This window comes from Pongo abelii, chromosome 6 (assembly GCF_028885655.2).
Source record: "Pongo abelii isolate AG06213 chromosome 6, NHGRI_mPonAbe1-v2.0_pri, whole genome shotgun sequence".
Taxonomy (NCBI): Eukaryota; Metazoa; Chordata; class Mammalia; order Primates; family Hominidae; genus Pongo; species Pongo abelii.
Genome location: NC_071991.2, coordinates 127,959,628 through 127,987,196, shown reverse-complemented (window position 1 = coordinate 127,987,196; position 27,569 = coordinate 127,959,628). Strand labels below are relative to the sequence as shown.

The following is a 27,569-nucleotide window of genomic DNA, read 5'->3' as shown; positions in this document are numbered from 1 at the left end:
ACTAATAACTTAATTGTACATTTTTAAATAACTAATAATGTAATTAGATTGTTTGTAACACAAAGGATAAGTGCTTGAGGGGGTGGATACCCCATTCCCCATGATGTGATTACTTACTATGCTTTGCATGCCTGTATCAAAACATTTCATGTACTTCATAAATATATATGCCTACTATGTACCCACAAGAATTAAAAATAAAAAATTTAAAGAAAAAGTATGAGGTTGGGGAGAAGCTTCAAGATCCCAATAAATTAGTGGTAGTTGCCGGGGTCTACCTTTTGTGGATAGACTCAATTATGACATTCAATTGTGACTCAGTTGTGACACTACATCTCCCCTATCAGGGTAGAAACCTGTAATATTAACAAACTGTCTTCTTTGTTAGACAGAGGCATCTGAATTGATCATATCTATTTTCCTAAATCAGTCTGTCTTACAGTTGAGTCCTTGATACTTGAACTTAAAAGCTAAGAATTTGCTACTTTTTTTTTCATATGATTATTGGCCATGTGTATGTTTTCTTTTGTGAAGTGTCTGTTCATGTCCTTTGTCCACCTTTTTTTTTTTTTTTTTTTTTTTTGAGATGGAATCTCGCTCTGTTGCTCTGTTGCCAGGCTGAAGTGCAGTGGCGCGGTCTCGGCTCACAACCTCCGACTCCCTGGTTCAAGCGATTCTCCTGCCTCAGCCTCCCGAGTAGCTGAGATTACAGGCACGTACCACCATGTCCAGCTAATGGGATTGTTTGTTTTTTCTTGTGTATTAAGTTCCTTACAGATTCTGGGTATTATGCCTTTGTCAGATGCATAGTTTGCAAAAATTTTCTCCCATTCTGTAGGTTGTCTGTTTACTAAATTCAACATCACTTAGCATTAGAGAAATGCAAATTAAAACCACAATGAGATATCATCTCACACCAGTCAGAATGGTTATTACTAAAAAGTCACAAAATAACAGATTCTGGCAAGATTGTGGAGAAAAAGGAATGCTTATACACTGTCCTCAAAGACCTAAAAACAGAAATACCATTTGACCCAGCAATGCCATTACCAGGTATATACCCAAAGGAATGTAAATTGTTCTATTATAAAGACACATGCACATACATGTTCATTGCAGCACTATTCATAATAGCAAAGACATGGAACCCACCTAAATGCCCATCAGTGATAGACTGGATAAAGAAAATGTGGTACATATACACCATGGAATATTATGTAGTCATAAAAAAGAATGGGATCATGTCCTTTGCAGGGAAATAGATGAGGCTGGAGGCCATTATCCTCAGGAAACTAACACAGAAACAGGAAACCAAAAACAGCATGTTCTCACTTACGAGTGGGAGCTAAATGATAAAAACACATGGACACACAGAGGTAAACAACACACACTGGGGCCTATCAGAGGGTGGAAGGTGGGAGAAGGGAGAGGATCAGGAAAAATAACTAATGGATACTAGGCTTAATATCTGGGTGATGAAATAATCTGTACAACAAACCCCCATGACACATGTTTACCTATGTAACAAGTCTGCACATCCTGCACATAGAAACTGTGCAGGAACTTCAAATAAAAGTTAAAAAAAAAGAGGAGGAGAAGACATGAGATTTCTCACTGCTGTCTGCAGAGAATGTCTGAATTGGGATGCATATCCACTGCTCCTTCATATATCATCCCACCATGTTGGAAACCTTCAGAAATTTGCCATGTTGGGCATCTTCAGTCCCAGAGTTTTTCCTGAGACCATCTTCTATCCCTTACTGTCCATCTTGTATATTTAAAACCTCATTCCCCACCCCAATTTTGGTTTCTCCTTTGGTCCCCATTTTCCTGACACTCCAGTGCTAAATTGAATGGAAGTACTGAGTGGAGGGACAGCTTCCACTTTCGTAAGTAGATTTCCCCACATTTTTAATAGATAAATCTACAAAAAAATTTCATGGCCTTGATTCCTAATTCCCAGATTCCCAGCCTCCTTCTCTTCTCTGTATTCCTCCACTTCTGGCAGCTTCTTAGCTCCCTATTCTTGCCAGAGCAGCTATTGCTGCTGCTACATTCTACTCCTCATAAAATGCATTAGCCCTAAAAATCATTTTCCATTCATTCATCTCTGAATAATGCTAGCTTTGTTGAGTCTTGGTGTTGGTCAATACATGAGATGAATGAATTTATAAACTCTGGTCCTGCTTTCTTACCAGAGACGGAGGGCAGGTTGCTAGGCAAACCTCCCTGCCCAGTCCACAGTTTCTATCTGGCTTTCATTTTTTGCTTTGCTGGGGAGATAACTTTCTCAAATTCCTACTTACATATTCTCTGGTATCTGAGTCTATGTAGACTATGGAAAATAACAGTTGTAGCATTCACTGTAGCCAGGATGTTGATTTAGGTTGGTGCAAAAGTAATATTTGAGGTGCCAATTACATCTCTTTCCCTTACTGGTTCTGAAGCAGTTAGTAAACACATGCAAAAATCTGGTAAGTTCAAAATATCAGCTTTTTGCTAGAAGTTGGTTTGGAGACTGGCTGGGGCCTGAACATAAATTGGGCTTTCTAACACATCCCCCTGAACTGGAAAGATTTACCCAGCCACTGATAAATAATAGGCCTCTCCTCAAGAAAGCAAGAGCTTCATGTGTTGCCAGCAGGCTGTTTAAGAAAGAAAGAGTGGGCCAGGCACAGTGGTTCATGCCTATAATCCCAGGACTTTGGGAGGCCGAGGAGGGCAGATCACGAGGTCAGGAGATCAAGACCATCCTGGCTAACACGGTGAAACCCCGTCTCTACTAAAAAAAATACAAAAAATTAGCCAGGCGTGGTAGCGGGTGCCTGTAGTCCCAGCTACTTGGGAGGCTGAGACAGGAGAATGGTGTGAACCCGGGAGGCAGAGCTTGCAGTGAGCCGAGATCACGCCACTGCACTCCAGCCTGGGTGACACAGCAAGACTTCATCAAAAAAAAAAAAAAAAGGAAAGAAAGAAAGAAAGAAGGAAAGAAAGAAAGAAAGAAAGAGAAAGAAAGAAAGAAAGAAAAAGAAAGAAAGAAAGAAAGAAAAAAGAAAAGAAGGAAGGAGAGAAAGGGAAGAAGGAAGGAAGAGTGGCTAGGTATAGTAGCTCATGACTGTAATCCCAGCACTTTGGGAGGCTGAGAGAGGAAGACTGTTTGAGGCCAGGATTTCAAGACCAGCCTGGGCAACATAGTGAGACCATGTCTCTTTAAAAAAAAAAAAAAAAAAAAAAAACTGGGCATGGTGGTGCATGCCTTTAGTCCTAGCTACTCAGGAGGCTGAGGTGGGTGGGTGCCTAAGCCCAGGAGTTTGAAGCTGCAGTGACCTATGATGATGCCACTGCACTTCAGCCTGGGTAACAGAATGAGACCCTGTCTCAAAATGCGAGAAAGAAAGACAGAAAGAGAGAGAGAGAGAAAGAGAAAGAAAGAGAGAGAGAGAAGGAAAGAAAGAAAGAAAGAAAAGAAAGAAGGAAAGAAAGAAGAAAGAAAGAAAGAAAGAAGGAGAGAAAGAAAGAAAGAAAGAAAGTAAGAAAGAAAAGAAAGAAAGAAGGAAAGAAAGAAAGAAAGAAAGAAAACAAAATGGGGCAAACTACCCTTGCTCAGCATTCTGTGCCACTACCTTTTTTCGTGAACGGTAGATGCTTCTTTCCACCCTTACCTACTTTCCATACCAATGCTTCCATAAACGTAGCTGTTTCTATTTTATAAACAGTTAGAAATGAGAAAAGAGGACAAAACTGTTCAAAAAAACAGTTCCTCCCATCTTGTACCCTTCCTCCTGCTCTTTGCTCCTGAGGTCACATCTCTCAGAATGCACTGTGTCACCCCAGCACCCTGTCCTCCCCGCCCAGCTGTTACCTGGGGTGTGAAGTCTCCATCTGAATGTGGAAAGTTATGTAGGTGAAGGGATAAGGAGGAGCTGTTCTTAAGCCCTGTCATAGATCAACACCCAAGGAGTGGTAGGAAGGGGGGATCTCCTTGAGTTTTGATCAATGCAGCCCCTGTATCTCTGAAAAAAGAAGACAACCAATGGGGATTCACATTCTCTTTTACCAGATGGTCTCTGTTTCTTCAAGCAAATCTTGGCATTTCCATGAACTCAAGCCTTGTAGGTTTTTTTCAGTCTAGATTTATCTGCCTTATAAATGGCAGCATTGGATTGCTTATTAAGCTTTTGGTCATTTTTGCAAGTTTTAATCTTTTTCTATACCTTCAAAAGTTGCTGCTTGAAGCTAAAAAGTTTGTTTCCTTTTTAATAATAGCATCCCTTCCAGTGATATCGTCCCACCTGTGGCCACTTCCTCCTAGTTCTCTTTCAATCTCTGGCCACTCCTTTTCCGTGTTCTTTACAAAATTCATTTATGATGCTCTTTTTTGGATGTTTGCATAGTCTGGGGCATGGTTCTATGCTTTAGTCTCTTGTTAGTCCACCATTTTTCCTACTTGATCTCATCTAGTCCAGTGGCTTCAATTAGCACATAATACTTGAGGCTGACTTCCAAATGCGTAATTCTACCCAAATGGCTTAGTCTGTTCAGGCTGCTATAACAAAATACCATAAACTGTGTGGCTTATAAACAACAGGAATTTATTTCTCACAGTTCCAGAGGCTGGGAAGTCCAAAATCAAGGTGCTGACACATTCAGTATCTGGTGAGGACTGGCTTTTTGTTTTGTCCTCACATGGCAGAAGGAGTAAAGATGTGCTTTTGAAGCCTCTTCTATAAGCGCACTAATTGCCCCCACAAAGGCTCCACATCCTAATACCCTCATAATTAGGGACTCAGTATCAACATATGAATTTAGGGAGGCAGAGGACATAAACATTCAATTTATAGTACCAAACCTGTCTCTCCTGAGCTCCAGACCCATATTTTAAACCACTTACTAGACAACATCCTCACCTCTGCCTCATACACAACTGACCAGAAACAAAATTCATCATTTATCCCCCAAACTTGCTCCATTCCCTTTGTTCTCTAATTTGGTAACTTGCACCTCCATTAACTCAGGTAACCAAGCTAAAAATGTGATTATATTCCTTATCTCATGTATTCAACTAGTTACCAAGTTCTATTAATTCTACCCTCCTAACATCTTTCAAGTATCCTTTTTTAACCCTCTTCACTGCCACTACCTTGCTTTAGAGCAAGCTTGTCCAACCCATGGCTCATGGGCCACATGTGGCCCAGGATGGCTTTGAATGCAGCCCAACACAAATTCAAAAACTTTCTTAAAACATTATGAGTTTTTTTTTTTTTTTCTGATTTGTTTTAGCTCATCAGCTATTGTTAGTGTTTGAGTATTTTATGTGTGGTCCAACACAATTCTTCCAACGTGGCCCAGGGAAGCCAAAAGATTGGACACCCTGCTTCAGAGCCCATATTAGGTTTTTCTTTTGGTCATAAACTGCAGAAATGAACCCTAAGAAAATAAAGGATTTATTTGAAAGAATATTAGGAAAGCTCACAGAACTGAAGGGAAAATTGTGTAGTCTTGCTTTAGGAAGGACTAGATCTGGGGCAGCTCCGGGGCCCTCAGCAGGTAGAGCTCAGAGCTCAGAGTCTTCCAGCCTGGGACACCACATGAGGTGGCTCAGATGCAATCATCTTTCAGCTCTGTGGGTCATTATCAAACTTTCAAATTCTTAGTATAACCTGGTTGGCCACCTTTGAATCAATCATCCAGGGCTAGGACGCAGGAGTGAATGGCACTAATTGGTGATGGCTATAGACCATTATAATTTCTCAACCCCTCCTCAGTACTGTCATAGACTTCTCAAGGACCTCTTTGCATCTTTCTAATCTATAGTTCTTCTGTCTTTCCAATCTATAGTTCACATATCACTATTTTTGTATTTCTAAAATATATATTGTTCAATAAGGAGATTATATCTCATTTAATATCTCTTGATAGCTCTTCATTACTCAGAATAACCCACAAACTTCCTATCAAATAGTTCATTTTAGGATTTGGATCCTGTCTACCTCTCTAGTCTTACCTCTCACTACCCTTCCTCTAAATCTTATGTTCCTGGCATACTGCAATTACAGTATTTTCAATTCCCCTAAATAAGCCAGGCTTTGTTGAATTCTCATGTTTTGCCTGTGCTTCCCCCTCTTTCTCAAACGTCTGTTCTCTCATCACCTGGTTAATTCACACTCATCTTCCCCAGCTCAGTTTAGGCAGTAGTTTCAAATCTCTCCCAGTCTCTTCTCAGTATGGGTTAAGCCCCCTTCCTCATTGCTTCCATAGTACCCTAAACTTAGATCTAATTTGGCATTCCACTCTGTTGCAATCCACTGTTTCTTTGTCTCTCTTCCTGGCTAAACTGTGAGCTCCTAAAGGAGCTCAAGAATTACATCTGATTTATGCTTTGTTCTCATCACCTAGGAGAGTGTCTAATATGTCATAAATGTTCAGCAAATATATTGAAATAAGCAAATACTAGTTTTGAATGCATAAGATACAAAGCACTTGGAGGGGGGCACAAATATGTTTAAAATTTACATTTCCACTTTTAAGGGACTCACAGCTTAAGAGGCAGACAAGACCCGCACATAAGAAAAGTGAAAACAGAACTACAAGACACTATACAATGACATGCACAAAACCCAGTGACTATAGTCTAGAGTTTGGGATTGCATTAATCTAGAAAATCTTCTCCTTAAAGGAATGACCTGAGTAGCAACATAAAGAAAGAAGATTCAGGGCTGGGCATGGTGGCTCACGCCTGTAATCCCAGCACTTTGGGAGGCTGAGGCGGGTGGATCACGAGGTCAAGAGATCGAGACCATCCTGGCCAACATGGTGAAACCCCGTCTCTACTAAAAATACAAAAATTAGCCGGGCATGGTGGTGGGCGCCTGTAGTCCCAGCTACTGTGGAGGCTGAGGCAGGAGAATCACTTGAACCAGGGAGACAGAGGTTGCAGTGAACTGAGGCTGCGCCACTGCATTCCAGCCTGGCGACAGTGCGAGGCTCCATCAGAAGAAGGAGAAGGAGAAGATTCAAATGGCTGAAGAGATTGGGGACAGCATTTTAAGTATAAGGAATAAGAAAAAATGCTCACTGTATTTGAAGAATGCAGTGAAAACATTGGCTTAGGTAGAGGTAGATTAAGAGATGATGAAGTTTATGTGTGTGTGTGTGTGTGCATGTGTGTGTGTGTGTGTGTGTAGGGAAGTCATTGGCTGACAAAATAAGAGATTGGTAGATTTTGTTTAAATATGCCTTTAAGTTTTGGCCTTTTCATTCTCTGTCTCCAACACAGAACACCTCAGCATTCTAGATTGCCTATTCATCACAAATTCCCTCTGTCTCCTCCAGAATCCAGAAAAGAATAATTAAGATATTTTCAAAATGGAAAGTTCCCATGCCAAAGATTTTGCCTTCTTCACCAAACTATGATTTCCTGATGTTCTTAAAGGTAGTGTACACCAGGTTTTTCCATTCTTATTTTGAAAGTAGTTTTAGTGTTTGTGTGATTTGTTTTTCAGCCTGGCCTGCAGATTAGCAACCCAAGACTTATACTGCCCAATTTGACAGCTCATTTTTATTTTAGTTTCAACATATACATGAACTGGACTTACAATTCCAGAAAAATTAAAGGTGAGAAAAGAGTGAAAAGCTTATTAGTCTATTTCCCTAGAAAGGAAATTTAAGGGTTTAGCTCAGTCTTGTCATAAACTCTAGAAATCATCTTTAGGGTTTGTCTAGACAATCGGGTTAGACATAAACCCTTGTCTATGGGCTTTCCACTAAATCTGTAGGCTTCAAAGGAACTTGGGCTGATGTAGGTCTTTTCAAAGTTCTACTTAATTGTCAAGGCCCCTATAATGTGACTCCATTCTACCTACCTACTTTTATTTCTTCCTACTTAACAACAACAAATAATCTTCCAATTACACTACTCATACACCATCCTGCGAGGTTCTGCTCAAGCTTCACATCCTTTAGGAAACATCCCAAGGCTTATTGACCTTTCTTTTCTCTAAATGATAGGTTCTACCTTATCAGCTTGTATCTTCCATTTCTAATTGTCTATATCAAAAAGTATAGCAATCCTCTCATCCCCAATATATACACAACACTTTTCCCAGCTTCTCAGGCCTAATCTATGAATGAGCATGGCTTTGTTGATAGGAGAAGAAAATTGAAAGATGGCTGCTTCTCCACCTTTAGCCTTCTACGGACATATGTGAATTAATTTTATTTCAGATCTTTTTATAGTTAAATTTCATCACTATCATGGAATTAGAATATCACCTTTAAATCATTTAGTTAATACTTTCCATTTTGCAGATAAGGAAATTGAGACCCCAAGAGATAAAGTGACTTACCTAATATATTAGCATGTATTTGTCATTATTGTTTTACATTGGATAATCGCTTTCTCCCACCTCCCCCGTTTGTCAAATAAACTTAACTTCTAAGAGCAAGCATCATCATGTCTTGTGCACTTTCTACATCTACAATACCACCTATCAGTCTTTTCTTGTTTCCCATACAGGCTCAAGAATGGGGCTTGAGTACACACTGTGTGCTAAGGAAAGAATATTTGGATTGAATTGAACCCCTGCAGAACGTGGACTATTCAGAGACATTGAATTTGGCCTTGGGTGAATACCTGCCTTGGGTTGGCCAAATAGTAGTCAACAGCAATGAGCCAAAAGAGACAAACCAAGTATGTAGTCTTGTTTGCCCAACTAAGTTATAAATACCACTTTATACTAACTTATTGCATAGCCCACAGCATTTTGAATGGTGCTGGTCACAGAGTAGACTCTCATTAAACATATTTTAATTGACTGATTGTCCCTGGATCAAAAACCAGATCTTGGTCTGTATTTCATGCAACAACTAGAGGAGCTTTTGTCAAAAAGAAAGCACCAGCTTGTTCCAGATGGACGCTGTTGGGCTAAAGAAGCGCTTTTCATATAGTTCTATGACTTAAATTGGCCCTGAAGAAGAGTATCTGGGATTCTGTGCTTCCTTTTAGGTATCAAAGAATCATTTTGAAAAGTGCTACAATAAATATTATACTGTATTACTAATTATTAGATAACTTAATGAAAGGGTACAAACTTTAAGAAGTTAAGTTGGGATGAATTTTGGTCTCTCCATCATGGGTCACCTACTCTACTTGGGACCGTTTTTAAGACCTCTGACCTGAGTTAATGGTGCAACTGGTGGCCAGAAACAGATGGAAGGTAGCCATCCTTGAATGGGATTTAATCATGGATTTGGGAATTATTTGTAGCACGCTATAGCCAGTTGACCTACAAACTACATAGCGTGGCTATTTCTACTTTTATTTTGGTCCTTATTCCGCTATCCTCATTTTTAAAGGAGAGAGGTCTAGTTGAGATATTTGCATAATTCTTCTTACTTTGAGCTAATTTAACCCCCCAATGGTACTATCTGCAAAGAAGAAGCAGGCCATTTATCTTAATCATTAACCAGATCTTACTGAGGAGCATTTTACATTATGTTCTGGCAGCAAATGGGTTTAAAAAGAATAGCAAAGAATAGAATCTGCTTCACCCTATTTTCTGCAAAGAGAATTGGTATTAGGGTGAGGGTAAAAGAGCAGAGTACAGAAATATTTGCCATTGTTGATTATTTTTACTACCCTAGTTCTAAGAAGAGAAGTCTTCAGAGATGTGGTTAGGAAGACATGAGAGCCAGTAATCCAAGCAAGGTCAACAAGAATTGGAAACTTAGTTGTGAGGTTCTATTAACTATATTCCTTCTCACAGATTCATTGGCTAATCATTGGCCAATCACTGGCAAAAACAGGGCAATTTCCATGTGGAAGAAGAATAGGCAGGTAAGTATTCAAAATAGCCGGTGGTTTTTAAGGGTATTGAGAGGATCTAACTTCCCAAAATAATTTCCTTAAGCAGTCATTAGAGCACTTCTGTGAATGGTCTAAAATCCTTATTTTAGAAGAAACCAACTCAATGGATGTCACTGAGTCATCCAAAGGTCCCACTTGTTTAACTCTCCAAACTGAAGTCTTGCTTTTCCCTAGCATGCAGGCTGGATAATGAGTCTGATTTTTTTGCTACTTAGTCAATCAGTGATGTGATCACCTAAATTGGACTTGTCTGAGTTAGGCTTCCAAACTTTGTTGAGGGAGACTGACAATACGCAGAAGGCCAGGCCTCTGAGCCAGAAAGTGCAACCAGATGTTATGCCTCTTTTTCAGGTTTCAAAATGGCAAATCAAAGACTTCAGAAAATAGCTCAGCTAAACGTGAGAAAGGAATGGTTGTCAATAGCAAAGAGGTAAGGAGCGTTAGTAAGTGTTCAATGTTTAATTTTTCTTTGGAGCTGCTTAGTGTACTTAATAAGCTGGATATCACAAACTTTCCTATTGAAAAGCAAAAAGGAGTAAAAATGTATATAGAAAACAAGGTTAACTTGTCAAATGTTATTGAAGAGAAATAGAGCACAGAAAAAGAAGGAAAAAGACACATCAGCAACAAATCAGGACATAAAACCCAGGAAGCAGAAACCTATCTTAGGGAGTAAGAGCGTGTCAAACCCTAACTTACGCAGACTTTACAACTACCTCTTGTAGCAAAACTCCATTGGGTATCTTGGTTGTTTTCCCATGTTTACCACATTCAAGTGAATTTTCCAGGCCAACTTTTATTTAATCAGCCACAGATAGTGAAATTCAACATAACAAAACTAAAAACACATTCCAATTTGGACAATCTTGTGGGTTTAGTCAACTGCTAGAGACTAATTTGGAACATATATGCAATACTTCAGAAAACTTCAGGAGTAAAAACATTTTCACCAGGGAATTTCCCCCTAAAATTATTTTTTAAAAAAAACTATAAGAGAAAGAGTCTTCATACCTTTCCCCCAAATAAGTTTTTCCTAACTTCTATGATTCTAAATATGTCATACATTTCATAGTTGTGAAGCAGGTTTTTCATAATATATTTCTGTTTTCAACAAATGAACTTCAGTTTTCCATAAGGTGGTAAAAATTAAATGATTGAGTCTTTGGGTCCATCCCACCATCTCATAGTTCATCCCACCCTCTCTAAAGGAATTTGTGGAGTGGCTTTGCTATGCTTCTTCCTTCTCCTTCTCCAACTGCCAAGAATTGCCAACTTCTGGCCTTTTCTTCCTGGAACATAGCAGGGCCTCCTCTTAACTCATAGTTCTGTCCCATTCTGACTGCTTCCCCCTTCTCCATTAGCCCTCTTGCTTTATTAACTTTTCAGTGCATGTTCCCTTTCCTCTGTACCCACTTTACCATACTGCCTCCTGATGGGGGAGGTATGGAAATCTTTAGAAATGCTGAGCCAGGCTGAGCGTGGTGGCTCATACCTGTAATCCCAGCACTTTGGGAGGCCAAGGTAGGAGGATCACTTGAGCCCAAGAGTTAGTCAACACAGTGAGACCCCCATCTCTACAAAAAATAAAAAATAGGCCAGGCATGGTGGCTCACACCTGTAATCGCAGCACTTTGGGAGGCCAAGGCGGGCGGATCATTGGAGGTCAGGAGCTTGAAACCAGCCTGGCCAATATGGCGAAACCCCATCTCTACTAAAAATACAAAAATTAGCCAGGCGTGGTGGTGGGAGCCTGTAATCCCAGCTACTCGGGAGGCTGAGGCAGGAGAATTGCTTGAACCTGGGAGGCAGAGGTTGCAGTGAGCCAAGATTATGCCATTGCACTCCAGCCTGGGCAACAGAGCGAGGCTCGATAGCAAAAAAAAAAAGAAAAATAAATAAATAAATAATAGCTGGGCACGGTGGCACGTGCCTGTAGACCCAGGTACTCGGGAGGCTGAGGGCGGGAGGATCACTTGAGCTTGGGAGTTCAAGGTTACGGTGACCTATGATTGCGCCAATGCCCTCCAGCCTGGGGGACACAGTGAGACCCTGTCTTTAAAAGAAAAAAGAAAAAAAGAAAAGAAAAAAGAAATGCTGATCCGAACACAGGATTATGATGCACTCTTCTTTTTTTCTGATTTCTGACAATGCCAAGCCAGAAGAAGATAGTTCAGAGCTTTTATCTCCTTGTGTTCCTATGTCCTTGATTCATCCTTAGGCAGGGCTATGCAAGAGGAGAAGCAAGAACACTAGGTCAGCAGAAAGGGAATGGAAAAGGCTCAGCTCCTCTACTTATCAGATACGACACTCAAATAATCCACTAACATCCAGGACTACCACCAGCAAAAAAAAAATAATAATAAAATAAAAAGCAAAGTGGTAGACAGAAGTGTTACCAAAATTCAATAATTTTTTGCAACATTTCTGGAAGAATTTCATACTGCAGAGATGTCCAAAATTGCAACATGCACTGCTCTTCTTCCTTTCTCTGTGAGTAGGTCGGCTCCCAGCTCAATTGGCAGAGTTGACCCTAGGGCCCCCTTGCACCCACAACTTTTAGGTTAATCCCCTTTTGAAACTTGCTTTTCTCCTTAAAGATTTGTCCTCCATGTTGATTTTCACCTCATTTCACTCCTATAGCTATGGAAAAGGCATAAGAAAGAAGTGACTCCTTGGAAAGATTTGTCCCAATCTGAACTGATGCTGCCCTTGTCTACTTCCCCTCCTAACGGCTTTCCCTGACATTTCATAACGCTGGCCCCATTTCCGCTGACAAGTGTCATGTTCAGGAGGTCTTAGAATCCAGGTCTCCTTGCTGGGGCCCTTGTTCCAGAAACCTACAGTACAAAATCTGAAGCACACTGTACTTCTCTAACTTACTTAGTGTAAGTTAGAGACCAGTTCTCCAGTGAGACTAAGGTGAGGTAAGGAATGGAATACTGTTTAGAATAGGTGCAACTTCAGACCACTAACTTTGATTATCCTCTTTAGATTTTTGATGCAGTCGGGCGATCAAAATTTGTTCTAGAGAACCTTCGGCATTACACAGTCCACCCAAATTTGGTAGGTAGAAAAAGCATTCCCCCAAGATCTCTAAGGGGAAGTTTCAGCAGTGGTGCAGATGCCCACTGCGAGTGTCCCTAATGCCTCCAAGTGTCCTCAGCTTCTGTGAGTGTGCGTACTCTTAGGACAGGCAGGCAGAGCTGCCTCTAGGTTATGATGCCAGAGGCAGTGCTGAGGATTGGGGTGGCAAAGTGGGAGACAAGAACTGGGAAGAAAGTGGGTCCCCACAGCTGATTTTTTTCAAGTTGAGAAAATATATTTATGATCAGGAAAAAAATATATTTGTAATCCATTTTCTCCCTTTCACTTCCTTCCCCCCAACCCTCTTCCTTTCTCCTATTGAGAGAGGGGCAAATTTAGTCGGACTGCCCCTTTCTCACCCACACCTTAAGTGACATGCTATCTTTTGTGGCTGCTTTTCCTTTTTTTTTTTTTTCCTGAGACGGAGTCTCGCTCTGTTGCCCAGGCTGGCGTGCAGTGGTGCGATCTCGGCTCACTGCAAGCTCCGCCCCCTGGGCTCATGACATTCTCCTGCCTCAGCTTCCTGAGTAGCTGGGAATATAGGCGCCCGCCACTACGCCCGGCTAATTTTTTGTATATTTAGTAGAGACGGGGTTTTACCATGTTAGCCAGGATGGTCTCGATCTCCTGACCTCGTGATCCACCCGCCTCGGCCTCCCAAAGTGCTGGGATTACAGGTGTGAGCCACCGCACCTGGCCTGCTTTTCCTTTTTTAACATTGTGCTTGTGAGTGCATGTCAATGTGGTTGTGCCTGAGAAATGTTGACGTAAATATGGAACATTACGTGGAAGACGTAAATATGGGAAGGTGTTGCATTTGGCTGTGCCAACTTCTGAAGAATTCCTTAAGCAAGATTTGGTCCCTGGTAGCTTTCCCCCGTACCTTAGAGAGAGTTGTAGAGACAAGGCCAATTAGGTTTAGCCATGTAGAAACTTCTCTGCTTGTCCCATTATATTGGAAGAATTAAGTTACCTGACTCCTTTTACCATGGAAACTTTTCCACCACATTGCCCCAGCCCCTTAGTGTATTTCCAGGGGAATGCACCAAGGGAAGAGAGGGACTGAGAGCTTCAGACAGTTTCTGATAAACACATTTTAGGGCTGCGTGTGATAACTCACTTCTGTAATCTCCACACTTTGGGAGGCTGAGACGGGTGCATCGTTTGAGCCCAGGAGTTTGAAACCAGCCTGGGCAACAAGGCAAAACTCCATCTCTACAAAACAAAAACAAAAAAACCCACAAAAATCAGCTGGACAGGGTGGCATGTGCCTGTAATCCCAGCTACTTAGGAGGCCAAGGTGGGAGAATCACTTGAGCCTGGGAGGTCTAGGTTGCAGTGAGTCATGATCATGCCACTGCGCTCCAACCTGGGCACCAGAGTGATACTCCGTCTCAAGAAAAACAAAAACAAAACCAAAAAACCCTACAGATTTTGCAGCAAGTCTGTCCAGCTTCTGTTCTTACCCCACAGAGGCTAAGTATTAGCCAACTGATTTGTTAACCTGCTCTTGGCCTAATCTCTTTTTCTCTCTGGAAACCTTTCTGTCTGTTCAGGCCCAGTACTATAAGCCTTTGAAGGCCACTGCCCTGCAGAAATTCCTGGCTCAAAACAGGAAAACCACCAGCTTCATGTTAAAAGTAACACAGTATGACCAGGATAAGACATTACTGATTATGACCAACAACCCACCTCCCTGCTCAATCACCCAGCAAGACAAGGAGAGTGCATCAAAATATTTTTCCAAGGAGTTACTGCTCAAGGTCATGGTAAGCAGAAGTCTCCTGGCACCCAAAATGTGAACCCTGAAGAATTAGGAGTTAGCATTGAGAAGGAAGTTAACTTAACATGGAGAATAGCAAACCTCTTAATTTTTTTGTTTGTTTGTTTGAGATAGGGTCTCACTCTGTTACCCAGGCTGGACTGCAGTGGCACAATCATGGTTCACTGCAGCCTCGACCTCTTGGGCTCAAACAATCTTCCCATCTCAGCCTCCTGAGTAGCTGGGGCTACAGGTGTGCACCACCATGCCCGACTAAACTTTTTTTATTATTTTGGTAGAGAAGGGGGGGTTCTCACTATGTTGCCCAGGCTAGTCTCAAACTCATGGCCTCACGTGATTCTCCAGCCTCGGTCTCCCAAAGTGCTGGGATTATAGGTGTGAGCCACTGCACTTGGTCTATCTCTTCCTTCTTATTCCTGATCCTACGCTTCACAAAACAGCATCTGGAGAACCTGGGAATCAGAATTCAATAAGCTTGGGTGCTGAAACTTCATTGCAGGGAGAAAATGGGGTCTTCGTTGGAAAGTGTTCTTCTTTGGCCAAAGATATTTAATTTGTAAGTAACAAAGGGTAGACTAGCTACTGACTTTCTAGTTGAGAATAAAGTCAGGAAATGAGGAATAAAAACAGGGATGAATATCTAAACAGGAAAGGAGTAAAGATGCTTTAGTACACATTACTTTCCAGTTTCAGAAGAGGGAATTTGCCATCACCGTAGCCAAACCTTTTTTTTTTTTTTTTTTTTGAGACGGATTCTCGCTCTGTCGCTCAGGCTGAAGTGCAGTGGCACGATCTCGGCTCACTGCAAGCTCCGCCTTCCGGGTTCATGGCATTCTCCTGCCTCAGCCTCCCGAGCAGCTAGGACTACAGGCGCCCGCCACCAAGCCCGGTTAATTTTTTGTATTTTTTAGTAGAGACAGGGTTTTACCGTGTTAACCAGGATGGTCTCAATCTTCTGACCTTGTGATCCACCCGCCTCGGCCTCCCAAAGTGCTGGGATTACAGGCGTGAGCCACCGCACCTGGCCTACACAGTAGCCAAACCTTTGAAACTCCTTTATAGACTAAGGAAGTTCAAATTCCATTCAACAAGCAATTGCTGAGGATATAGTAAGCTAAAAAACAGAATATAAAGATGATTACAGGACAGTTTCTGTCTTAAAGGAACTTGGAATCTAATAGGAGAAAGATCAATAAATGAGGTATGTTAAAGTAATAGAAGAATATACAAAATACAGAAGTAATGTAGAATACAGTATTTCTGTTGGGAAAAAGGGAGTGAGTAGGGAAGTGACCCATGACAAAAGAACAGGAAAATATCAAATCAGAGGAAAGAGCAAAAGCATGAAGACATGGGAAAATGAGGTACATTCAGGAAGATGTAAGAGAGTAAATGGCAGGGCCAGGCGCGGTGGCTCACGCCTGTAATCCCAGCACTTTGGGAGGCTGAGGCGGGCAGATCACTTGAGATAAGGAGTTTGACACCAGCTTGGCCAACATGGTGAAACCCCATCTCTCCTAAAAATACAAAAATTAGCCATGCGTGGTGGTGCATGCCTGTAGTCCCAGCTACTCAGGAGGCTGAGGGAGGAGAATCGCTTGAACCTGGGAGGTGGAGGTTGCAGTGAGCCAAGATAGCGCTACTGCATTCCAGCGTGGGCGACAGGGCCAGACTCTATCTCAAAAAAAAAAAAAAAAAAAAAGAAAAGAAAAAGAAAATAGAGTAAATGGCAGGAGACAAAAGGATGTAATCAAATTTGCATTTTAGGAAGACTGTTTTGGAGGTTGAAGAAAGGTGCATTAGTAGTTGTGAAAGAGACAAAACCCAGAAAGATAAGTTATAATGTTACTAAAATAGTCAAGGTGAGAGATATTGAAGACTTGAACTAAATCATTAGCGGAGGAAGTAGAGAAAATTGAATTAAGACATATTTAAGAATCAAAATCTGGCCGGGAGCGGTGGCTCACGCCTGTAATCCCATCACTTTGGGAGGCTGAGGCAGGCGGACCACGAGGTCAGGAGATTGAGACCATCCTGGCTAACCTAGTGAAACCCTGTCTCTACTAAAAATACAAAAAATTAGCCGGGCGTGGTAGCGGGCGCCTGTAGTCCCAGCTACTCTGGAGGCTGAGGCAGGAAAATGGCGTGAACGTGGGAGGCGGAGCTTGCAGTGAGCCGAGATCGCGCCACTGCACTCCAACCTGAGCAACAGAGGGAGACTCAGTCTCAAAAAAAAAAAAGAATCAAAATCTAAAAAAGGTCATGATAGCCTCAAGAGCGGGTCTAATCTAACAAGAACAAATTAAATAAATGAGTTAAGTGAAAGTGCAAAGAAACGATTCTAGTAGAAATTTTATGCCGGGCATGGGATTACCCAAGTGAGACCCTTATAATAAAATGTGGTGAATTTGGAGTTAGTGTTTCCATAGTTGCTAGATGGATGACAGTGAGAGATTCTCCTTCAAGTGGAAGATAAAATGCTAATATCCAATGGCATATACTAACAAAGGAGTTAATGAATTTACTGCAAGTGGTCTCTTGGGTCTCAGAATTTGTGCCCTTTGAAGGTAAGCTCAGTGGTAGTTTCTCATGGCAGTGGGTGGACCATACGTTGAGAAAGGGATAAATGCCAGGCCAGGATTGCCCTGCTTAATGTGCAGAAGGAAATACAAAGCTATCATGTAAACTGGGTGCGGGAAGAGCTTTCTTCCAACAGCCTGCACACTTTGTGAACCCTCCAGTTCAGGTGCAGAATCTAATCATATTGATGAGCAAATTGTGGTACCAGTTAAATTGTACTAATGGATAGAGTTAAGGCTCAAAGACTGGCACCATGGTAATTTTATGGGGCTATTGGACTGGAACAAGCCCAAGAAGATTGAAACGTGTGATATCTACAATGCCTCTTTAATATTCATGCAGCATCCTTTCCTTCCCTTGCTGGACAAATGTGATAATCTTTTGTAAACCTAGAATCATATACAAGAAAAGCATTCTTTGCTACGCCCAGGCATGCATCCAAAAAGAGTGTGAGTTCTAGTAGGCAAGTTGTAGAATGTACTAGATATATCTATTACAGTGATTGTCATACTAACAGCCCCTTCTAAGTGAAACTGACCCTACCACAGTCTCCTGAGTAAGGGAATATCCTGAGAAGTTCTATTTTGTACAACAGGACTCTGTCCCCACTCCTAGCTGAGACCAGAGGAGGATATCAGACCCAACAAAGCAAAATTCATAGGCTGGGTAGTGACCTGTGATGTGGATTGGTACCCTAAAACCAAAACAAACAAAAAACAAATCAAAACAAAAACCAACCAACCTACCAACACCCAGAATCCCTGAGCTAATCAGATTCTTGTTTCCAGGCCTCTGAATTGAGAAATGAAAAGATTGAAGCAGTAGGAATGAAAGCTAAAAGGACACATAGAGTAGGGCTAGAAGACTCAAACCGGCCTGGCGCAGTGGCTCAAGCCTGTAAGCCCAGCACTTTGGGAGGCTGAGGCGGGCAGATCACAAGGTCAGGAGATTGAGACCATCCTGGCTAACGTGGTGAAACCCTGTCTCTACTAAAAATACAAAAAATTAGCCAGGCGTGGTGGCACGTGCCTGCAGTCCTAGCTACTCGGGAGGCTAACACAGGAGAATTGCTTGAACCTGGGAGGTGGAGGTTGCAGTGAGTGGAGATTGCGCCACTGCAGTCCAGCCTGGGCAACAGAGTGAGATTCCATCCCCACCACCCCCCCCCCCCACAAAAAAAAAAAAAAGACTCAAACCGTGAGGAAGAAAGGTAGTGAAGAGGCCATGAAGTAGAGTATGGGAAGGCTGAAGTTATAGGGAAGTAGGAAGTAGACGTAAATAAGCAGAAGCTATAGGTAGAAAAAAACCATATATATATATATACGTATATATATATACACACACACACACACACGTTTATGGAGTAAAGGTGAGGAGTGAACAAGGTAGAGGGAGGAGAAGGAAGCAGATATGAAGAAAGTAGGAGAAACATGTGAGTGATATGTTTGCGTTAAGACAGTGGTCCTTCACTAGTGCTGTCTTGGATTCCAAATAACTTTTCAGTTACTGTTTTTCTGATATGAGGTCCAGCTCTCCTAGGGTTTTGCTTTTCTTATGGCTGGATAGTTATCTGTATCTTAGTTATTAGGCACATGTACTCTTACAGTAAAACACCTATTATTTAAGATAACTCAAATGGATTTCTTTTCCTTAAAATTATTAGGTTGGCGCAAAAGTAACTGCAGTTTTTGCCATTATAATTGCAAAACTGCAGTTACTTTTGCACCATCCTAATACAAGAGCTTAAAGAATAAGTTCAGAACTGAAAAGACATGGTTCAGAAGCAGCAAGTATTAAAGGACAAAAAGGCTTTAAGATTCTGATAGCAAAAGCTCAATATGTTAATTAGTTTGGTCATTTATTCATTCAACAAATATTTATTGAACATCTACTATGTGCCAGGCACTAGTAGGGGTGCTAGGGATATATTAATGACTAAGACCCAGTCTTTGCTCTAATGAAGCTTAATTCTAGTGACTTAGACCATAAACAAATGATCACACAGATAATGTATAATGTGATAAATGCCATGACAAAGCAGGATAAGAAGATGGAATGTGATGGATGTGAGGGGCAATGTTAGATAGTGTAGTTAAGAAGGCTTGGCTGGGCATGGCGGCTCGTGCCTGTAATCCCATCGCTTTGGGAGGCCAAGGCGGGAGGATCACGAGGTCAGGAGTTCGAGACCAGCCTGGCCAACATGGTGAAACCCCGTTTCTACTAAAAATACAAAAATTAGCCGGGCGTGGTGACATGCACCTGTAATCCTAGCTACTCGGGAGGCTGAGGCAGGAGAACCGCTAGAACCCAGGAGGCAGAGGTTGCAGTGAGCCGAGATCACGCCATAGCACTCCAGCTCTGGGCGACAGAGCGACTCTATCTCAAAAAAAAGAAGAAGGCTCTCAGAATTGACGACTTTTTGTTGTTGTTGTTGTTTTATTTAGATGGAGTCTCACTCTGCTGCCCAAGCTGGAGTGCAGTGGCGTGATCTCGGCTCATGGCAACCTCTGACTCCTGGGTTCAAGCGATTCTCCTGCCTCAGCCTCCCGAGTAGCTGGGAATATAGGCATGCGCCACCACGCCCAGCTGATTTTTTTGTATTTTTAGTAGAGACGGGGTTTCACCATGTTGGTCAGGCTGGTCTCAAACTCCTGACCTCAAATGATCCATCGCTTCGGCCTTCCAAAGTGCTGGGATTACAGGCATGAGCTACCGCGCCTGGTTGACTTTTGAATAGACACTTCCATGGGGCCAGGGGATATGCCATGCAGTTACTACACCTGGCATATTGTTTTCATTTCAGATTGCTGCACATTAGTTAGAATATGAACTGTAGCTTTCTCAAATGACATTAAAAAAAGAAAAAGGAACCCAACGCCATGTCATAAGAAAAAAAGTTCAAGACATTAGCAATGTTTAGCCTGGAAGAGACAGAGCTTAGGAGGAATGTGATGGATTCCTTCAAAATGTTTAAGGACTCTATGGAAGAAGGACTAGATTTGTTCCTTCTGGACTATAGGGTAAAAGTTACAGGGAGATATCTATTGGCTGATCAAAGGTGAAATCTTTTTTTTTTTAGGTATATAAAGATTGAGCACTTGATAGTGAGATTATGGAGGGTCTAGGAGGGTCAGACAAACAGACTGGATGACTTAAGATTCTTTCTGAAAGACTTTGATTCTATGACCTTTAGTAATGGTATAATTATTACTTCACAACATCCCATTCCATGGCCTTCTCATTAAGGAGAATGGAATGTGGATGAGGCAGCCATCTCCAAGAAAGGAAGGTAAAGTCCCATGGATCTATTTCCCAATTTATTGCCAAATGCTTAGTTTCCCAAGGACTTCTCTGGTTGAATCCTTCCCCAAACTGGGTAACTTTCTCTGCCATTCACTTCCAAGGGCCAGTAGGCAAATTTAATCAATTACTTAGGAAACTGAACAGGTTTTGGACAAGTAATCTGGCAATGAAAAGAGTGTTTTCCCTCCCAGGGAACGGCTTCCTCTGACTCTGGAAGTGGGAACTTCCCCCTCTGACAGGTTTTGTTGCATCATTGTAGGGGAATTGGAACTTAGTCCAGGAACTTGGTCCAAACTTAAAATCCCAAGGGACTCAGCTTACTCCCTCACTCTTCTTCCCTTGTTTCCCTACAGGAAAGTCATCAACAGCACAAACCCACTGAGAACCTCTGGCTGCCCTGCATGCCTCAGAAAAAAAAGTTAAGATCTAAGCTGAAACCAATCTTCCCTTTGATACTGTTGGACGATCCCACATCCAAGCGAGAACAATGGTTTAGGTGAAATCTTGCTTCTTCTTGTACTCGCTTTCTTTTGTATCTTTTCCCTATTCACGTTTCTGGTTCTTTGCCATACAATTTAATGACATACTCTTTGGTTGTACAAAGATAGTAAGACACGACTTTCCCTACATGACCCTAACCTCATTGACACGCGAATCAAAGAGAAACAGTCATGCAAAACTAAGGTTTTGCACTGGCAATGGTTTCAAGATTGAGGGGAAATATTCCAAGGTCTGTGCTTTGAAGAAACAGGAAAAAAAAAAAGTACCCTCAGTACAAGTTAGGCGCTATATCACAGGAACAATGTGCTATGAGAACACATTAGACAAAAGAGGTTTTATGTGAAACTACTTACAAGAGAAGCCTATGTGTAGTTTAAAGAGGAGAGAAGAGATTCTGGAGTTCCTCCAAAGGTTTACAGTTTTAAGTTCAGAAGCATCTCTTGCCACAGAACAATACTCCTACTTGGCACCAATCAACAGCCTCCTATCATTGTCTTGTCTTCTCTGAGAATGTAGCCAACTTTAAAGTGAATGGTGGGGCCGGGCACCGTGGCTCATGCCTGTAACCCCAGCACTTTGGGAGGCCAAGGTGGGCAGATCACTTGAGCTCAGGAGTTCGAGACCAGCCTGGCCAACATGGTGAAAACCGTCTCTACTAAAAATACAAAAATTAGCCAGGAGTGGTGGCAAGTGCCTGTAATCCCAGTTACTTGGGAGGCTGAGGCAGGAGAATCGCTTGAACCTAGGAGGCAGAGGTTGCAGTGAGCCAAGATCATGCCACTGCACTCCAGCTTGGGTGACAGAACAAGACTAGTGTCTTAAAATAAATACATAAAATAAAATAAAATAAAGTGAATGGTTCCACGAATCCCCCTGCCCTAGGATCTACTAAAAAAAGAACTTTCTTTGTTAAGGTTTTCCACTGACAATGATTTCAAGAGCGAAGGGAAGTATTCAAAAGTCTACACTTTGAGGACACAGAAGAAAATGTACCCTCAGCTCACCTTTGCTCCAGTCCATGAGAGAGATATGAGGAAAGATGGTAAGCTCCTCTCTTTCAAAGCAAAAGCTTACTGGACTGAGATTTGGGCTGGAGATACAATCCATGAGGATTATAGATGTGGCAAACTGGCTTCTCTCGTGGTAGTCCTGGAGACTATTTTTCCCTATAGCATGGAAGTTAACAACAAATAGAGGCTCAAAAGGTGCAAAGCTCTGGACCCTGTTTAAATCCTCAAATTTCAAGAAAGCTCTAGCAGTGTTTCCTAAGCTATATCACCCAGCACTTTAATAGTTTTTGCCATATTGATGTATTACTTGCTGTTAATTTACTTAGCATTTTTTAAAAAGGATTTTTAAAAAATCTTGTCCTAATTAATACTATATTATTGATATCATGGTTTTGATGTACAAATTATATGCTTTTCTGAAACACTTAAATCAAATTTATAATAATGAAATTTTAAAATGTTTACCTATGTACCACCTAGAACCACCCAGTGGTATGCATATTATACTTTGAAGAAAAAAACTGCTCTAAAAGGGCCAAAGGGTAAGTCTGTGTGTCTTAGAGGTACAAAAGTCTCTGGGATTAGGGTAGGGAATGGGGTAGAAGGGGCTTGGAATAAGGTTGTATGGCAGAGGGTACAATGAGAATCCTTCTCACATATTATCATTTATTTAACAGTATTTCAAGGGTTCCTATTAAGTGTTTGACACTTATCAAGCACCAAAAATAGCACTTTCAATATGTGAAAGCGATGAAACAGATCATAAAAGGCCTTGAGAGGCTGGGCGTGTCTGTAATCCTAGCAGTTTGGGAGGCCAGGGGCTTGACACTAGCCTGGGCAACATAGTGAGATCCTGTCGCTACAAAAAATAATTTAAAAAAATTTAACAGGGTGTGATGGCATGCACCTGTAGTCTGAGCTACTTGGGGGGCTTGAGGAAGGAGGACTGCTTGAGCCTAGGAGTTCAAGATTGCAGTTAGCTGTGATTATGCCATTGCACTCCAGCCTGGGTAACAGAGTGAGACCTTGTCTGAAAAACAAACAAACAACAACAATAACAAAAAATCAAAAATACCATAATGCCTTAAATATTATTTAAATAAAGGTTTGTGTTTTATCCAGTAGGCAGTTTGGACCCAGTGAAGAATTTCAGGGCACTGAGTACACATTTGTGTATTAGATATATATAATTGGTGGGTCCTCAGACTTCACCAGCTCATGGTTTTAAGATAAGGTCCATTTCTCCCACTGGGTTTCTCTCCTTAAACAATTTCTGAGACTAGGTCCCTAAAGTATCCTTGCCTGTCCCACAAAGCCATTGTAGTGATTGCTCAACCCCTTTGCCAGCCATCCTCAGTCCAAATAGTCCTGATACCAGAGGCTTCGGGTCATATTATACCATCCCTTAACTGGCTTCTTCAGGCTTCTCTGCTCCTGCTATACCTATTTGCCACCACACCCCATCCCATTTCCACCTACTGACACTCTTAACTCCGTAAATACTGCATAGCTAAAAACAACCTGTGGTATCAAACAAAACTTCATAGATATACAGAAAAGCTGAAGAACAGCAGAGAATGATTGATCTTGCTTTACAAGGGGCTAGTCTTAGGGTCAGCCCCAAATCTGAACTCAGGTCCTTCTACTTCCCAGCAGGTCTCCGGGGCATTACCCATCTTGGGAACCTCTGGGCCTATTATCTACACTGTCTCTGCTTAGGTTCCCAATACGCTTGGGCCAAGGAAGAGGAAGAGGATGTTTCCTTCCCTAAAGCCTGTTTATTTTCACCCCCAGAATAAATGAGTGCAGACTTCCATTTCCTTCAAGGAAAACTCCACCTACAAAGTATGACTTGAACTTTACAAGCCATATAAAGCAAACATAGTAGTTAATAGTACATTTAGTCAAGTCGGAGTTAAATCTTAAATGATACCATATGTAGGACATCAACAGTTCATCTTAAATCTATATTTCAGGGAAAGAATTTCTCTAGGATGTAGAATGTAATCTAGGTTAGAATTTCTCTAATTTTTCAGGGGCACAATCCTGTTGAGTATAGACCCAATTTACATTTCTAAACAAGTTATGCCAGTGAAGCCAAAGGCAGACAAAGTTTCTCAGCCACACTCTTAGACAAGAGAACAGAAAGCCAGCATACACTCTGAGAAAAAGAGGAACATGAGTTAGGAATGAATGCAGGTTAGTGAGTTTCTTAAGTGTCAATATGGTTTCAGATGGAATCATTGAAAGAAGTAGGCTTGAACAAGAAGACTCTAAACTGGCAATGAGTTTTCCACTGGGTTTGGATGAAATGAAGGAATCCAAAAATTATAAAATAGGTTGGGAATGGTATTACACGGTCCAAAATCTACCCTCTAAAGACCAGCCTCTGGTCCCTCCAAAGTGGGTCTCCTTCACGTCTCACATTAAGCATCCTTCGAGTACTTCTGAAAAGCCACATTCACCAGGGTGCCTGTGCTTTGTCGTAGCTTCCAAGAAGTCAGCGAGTGAAAGGCCGATTTCCAAAGTGATTCGGGAACCACTGACACTCGCATCGCTCTTGGAAGACATGCCCACCAGAACCGCGCCCGGGGAGAGCGCCTTCCGCAACGGGAGGGCCCCGCAGTGGATTATCAAAAAGGCCACGGTCATCGGGTGAACACAGATCCCTCAGTCCTCCTGCCTCGCTCTCCTGAGACTGAGGGGTCCGCAGAAGTCGCCAACCAAATAAAATCACATTCCTGCTGCTGCAGGCGTGGGCTCCCGGGTCGCAGGCCGGGAGGGTCGAGCCGAAACCTCCGGCGGGCCGCGGGAGGAGGAGAGGGCGTGGCTGCGTCCCGGGGGCCGAGGGCGGCCGGGGAGGGCGGGCCTTGGCCCCGAGTGACGGCGCGGCGGCCCAACCGGCGTGAGAGCGCGGGGCCGGCCTTCCTGCAGCCTCTTCCGCTCGCCGGCTGCGGCGCCTGGGACGGTTGCGGTGGGTCTGGGCGCTGGGAAGTCGTCCAAGATGATTAAAAAATTCGACAAGAAGGACGAGGAGTCTGGTACGCGCGGGGCTGCCGAGGCCCACCCTCAGCCGCGGGACGCCCCTTCCCCCGCCCGCCGCCACCTGCTTTCGGGCCGGCGGGGCTGGGGGCGTGGGCGCCGGCGTGCAAGGGGGCCGGAGCTGGAGCCGGCCCCTCCCCTCCCCTCCCCTCGCGGCCGCCGGTGGCCTGCCCGTAGCCCCTCCCCCGGGCGCCGGAGCCTCCCTTCGGGCCGCGCGCTCCCGCCCCGGCGCCCGCGCGCGCCCCGTTCCCGCCCCTCTTGCGGCGCAGCCCCTCCGAGCCGCCTGCGCCTCTGCGCGCGGGCCTCCGGCGGGGGCCGAGGGCGTGCGCGCGTCTCCGCGTCCAGGGGTGCTGGTAGGGTCGGACCCCGAGTGGGAGCACCCTGTTCCCGGGGCTGGGGTCGACGCCACAGGGTGTGTATGGAGGAACGTTCAGGTGCCTGGTACCTTATCGTTTTCCTGGGGGCCCCGGCTCTGTCCGGGTCCCCGGGGGCAAGACTGTCCCGTGGGACACAGCTCGTTGAATGCTCAGGCGTCCAGAAGTGACCTGCGTCTTGATACCCGTCTTTGGTCCAGAGCAAATGGGGAAGATGCCAAGCATCCTCAAAAAGAAAAAAATTCTCAGTGTTTGGTAGCATCTCCCACAGTGTGAGAGGGGATTGGGTTAGTCAGCCTTCATGGCCTCTTGCAGCTTTACGCCTGCATGATTCTCTGGGAAACTTCGTTTCTGCCTCTCCTTAAGTGTTAGAAACACATAAAATAGTGCTTACCTAAGGAAATCAAAAGCACCCTACCACAATCTCATTAATCTTCGTTGTTGTGGAAATGACACATTTTTAACATTCATGGAAAAAGAGGGCAGGGAAAGAAGACACTCATTTTGGAGAGGGTGGCTGCAAAAGAGAAGTCTCAGCTCTTCAAGTATGGCAGTGACAGAGCTGGGATCAAAATGATTTCATTCAGTTTGTATGCATATTAGCAATGATTATCACTGTGCCATCCAAGTGTTCACTTCCCAAGCATTCAGTACCCTTCTCTGGAAAGTATATAAGTTTGTGTAGAACAGCTATTCAGAACATTTTTTTTTTGTTTTATAAATAGGTAGTGGCTCCAATCCTTTCCAGCATCTGGAGAAGAGTGCTGTTTTACAGGAGGTATGACTGGGAAGTATCTTGTGCCCTTTCTTTTCTATTCTGTTTTAGAGTGATGAGCAGAGAATCCTTGGGCTACTGTGATCACGACATCCAAAACAAGAAACGTAACAGAGTTTAGGGAATACAGATTTGAGGGAAAAGAAAGAGGGGTTATTTGTCACAGGAGAATTTAGAGCTTATAGAAATGCAAAGACAAGACTGTCACAGGTTGGGAATTTTAAATGTAAGAACAGGTGTTTAGTGCAAGGTTATTGAAATCAGTTATCTGTATTAATCTCATTGTATTAGTATGATATAGATAAGTATTGTGATCCTTATTTAACTGGTATAGCCCATAAATCGAAGTAGTCAACCTAAGAGAATGAGTTAGAAAGTATAGGATGGGAAATCAAGGCCACATGTAATAATTTATCAGATACCTTAGTAAATTGAGAACTATAGACAGGTTCTTTGGATACCGTGATTAAAAATAGTCTGTATTAAAGTTGATTTGCTGTAATCTGTGATAGAAAAGGTAGAAAAGTAACAATGTTTTTTATGTTGTTTCATAGGCTCGTATATTCAATGAAACTCCAATCAATCCAAGAAGATGTTTGCATATTCTTACAAAGATTCTTTACTTACTGAACCAGGTAAATTATTTTTATTTTCCTCAGATAAGTGTGTTGTGGAATAGAAATACTGAAGATTCAATGAAATACTTTCTGGAAAGTATATTTATTTATTTTAAATTCACTTAATTTTAACATATACAACGTTTGGTTAACAAAATAATGTGTAAAACTTGAGTATGAGGACTATAACATATACAGGTTGAGTATACCTTATTTGCAATGCTCGGAATCAGAAGTGTTTTGGATTTCGGATTTTTTTGGATTTTGGAATATTTGCAGAATACATACTCACTGACTATTCCTAATCTGAGTATCTGAAATCCAGAATGCTCTGATGAGTGTCTACACTGAGTGTTATATTGGCACTCAAAAAGTTTCTGATTTTGGAGCATTTCAGATTTTGGATTTTGAGATTAGAGATGTTTAACCACCTGTACTTCTTTTTTATTCATGAGGTCCTAAACCAATGATGCGCATAGTAGATTCTCAATAAATCCTTTGGTTTCAATTTAATGAGTACTAGTTAGAACATGTTTACATGTGTTTGGAGATCTTCATGTTTTTCTGAAAATACAGTGCAAGATCAGGCAAATTCCAGATGTTTTCTTTTTTGTTTGTGTAATAATGATGTTTTA

General features: G+C 42.4%; 2 protein-coding genes across 12 annotated transcripts in view; both read left to right on the top strand.

Annotated features, from left to right (window-relative positions):
- The first annotated feature begins 342 nt into the window (after positions 1 to 342).
- On the top strand, positions 343 to 24,874 carry TSGA13 (testis specific 13). Of its 10 annotated transcripts, none has more exons than XM_054560648.2 (10): positions 369 to 441; positions 618 to 712; positions 7,503 to 7,614; positions 8,516 to 8,689; positions 10,217 to 10,295; positions 12,857 to 12,928; positions 14,506 to 14,718; positions 20,969 to 21,111; positions 22,031 to 22,158; positions 24,616 to 24,874. In XM_054560648.2, exons 4-10 carry the CDS (start codon positions 8,667 to 8,669, stop codon positions 24,783 to 24,785), a joined length of 828 nt encoding a protein of 275 aa, XP_054416623.1. In that variant the 5' UTR covers positions 369 to 441; positions 618 to 712; positions 7,503 to 7,614; positions 8,516 to 8,666; the 3' UTR covers positions 24,786 to 24,874. The 10 variants fall into 10 exon arrangements, with proteins under 10 accessions (XP_054416632.1, XP_063582236.1, XP_054416623.1 ...); XM_054560656.1 differs by having other exon boundaries at positions 393 to 441; positions 587 to 712; XM_054560657.1 differs by lacking the exon at positions 618 to 712 and having other exon boundaries at positions 343 to 441.
- A 158-nt stretch (positions 24,875 to 25,032) lies between these two features.
- The window catches only part of COPG2 (COPI coat complex subunit gamma 2), a 162,683-nt gene continuing 160,146 nt past the window's right edge, over positions 25,033 to 27,569 (top strand). The window contains exons 1-3 of one of the 2 annotated variants that reach the window (XM_024249541.3): positions 25,033 to 25,167; positions 26,268 to 26,320; positions 26,872 to 26,952. In XM_024249541.3, the coding sequence (XP_024105309.1) occupies positions 25,131 to 25,167; positions 26,268 to 26,320; positions 26,872 to 26,952 (171 nt within the window). In that variant the 5' untranslated portion in view covers positions 25,033 to 25,130. Of the gene's footprint in view, positions 25,168 to 25,488; positions 25,581 to 26,267; positions 26,321 to 26,871; positions 26,953 to 27,569 lie in introns of those variants that run through there. The other variant, XM_054560634.2, reaches the window with a different exon arrangement.